Raw genomic sequence first — 1030 nt, 5'->3', positions numbered from 1 at the left:
ACCTTCCTCAAGCAGTTATAAATCATTGCTCTATCCCCTCAAATGTTTTGTTGGCGACCGCTCAAGTTCGAATTGTCTCTGATAAGGGACAAATTGTAGAAGCAAGAGCTTTAATTGATCAAGGCTCAGAACTTACGTTAATCTCTGAACGAATTGTTCAGCTACTTCATCTACCAAGGAAGCATTCTATTATTTCGTTAGTTGGAGTTGGTGGAAAAAGGTCAAATAAAACGAAAGGGTCGACTTCGTTTACAATACAATCTCACTTCAACTCTAGTATTGAACTTTCCATAACAGCGCACATATTAGTAAAATTAACTAATTCTCTTCCATCAGTTCAATTTCCCACTCAGGATTGGCCACACTTGAAAGACTTGACCTTAGCCGATCCTGGTTACTCAACGCCAGGACCCATTGATCTAATCATTGGAGTCGACTTCTACTCTCATATAATAGAAGAAGGCCTTATTAAAGGAAGTTCGACCTCACCTATAGCTCAACGAATCAAACTCGGTTGGATTTTATCCGGAAACACTAACCAACACATTGTCCCTGCCGTGTCACACAGCTATTGTGTTTCCTCTGACAACGACTTGTATGAGCTGTTGCAACAATTTTGGAAAGTTGAGGACCTTAATCTCACTCCCCCATCTCGTTTATCAAAGGAAGAAGAAAACTGTGAAAATCATTATAAAAGCAATCATGCACGGGATAAGGAGGGTCGATACATTGTTAGGCTTCCATTAAAACGTTCTCCAACGGAGTTGAGCAATTCCCGCATAAAGGCACTGAATATAATGTATCATCAGCAAAAACGGTTGTCCACTGATCCAAACTTCGCTGCTGCCTACTCTGATTTCCTCGGCTCGAATTATTAGGAGCATGGTTGTTAACGAACTTAACTTCACGTGTTGTACAAAGTTTAAAATTCAACGAAGCTCCTATCTTACTATGGACTGATTCTTCGATTGTTTATACTTGGATACAAAGCCATCCTTCACGCTGGAAGGACTTTGTACGCAATCGCGTT

The 1030-nt window shown here is 40.4% G+C and overlaps 1 protein-coding gene across 1 annotated transcript; it reads left to right on the top strand.

Annotated features, from left to right (window-relative positions):
- Window positions 1–336: 336 nt before the first annotated feature.
- On the top strand, window positions 337–878 carry LOC108760247 (uncharacterized; the record flags this gene model as incomplete). The annotated part of the gene is made up of 1 exon (XM_018506108.1): window positions 337–878. A coding segment is annotated over one exon (542 nt), but the record flags the coding sequence as incomplete, so codon positions are not given.
- Window positions 879–1030: the final 152 nt, after the last annotated feature.

Source organism: Trachymyrmex cornetzi, unplaced genomic scaffold (assembly GCF_001594075.2).
Source record: "Trachymyrmex cornetzi isolate Tcor2-1 unplaced genomic scaffold, Tcor1.1 C3861958, whole genome shotgun sequence".
Classification (NCBI taxonomy): Eukaryota; Metazoa; Arthropoda; class Insecta; order Hymenoptera; family Formicidae; genus Trachymyrmex; species Trachymyrmex cornetzi.
Note: the sequence above shows the minus strand (reverse complement) of the source record. Positions and strands in the feature narration are given on the sequence as shown.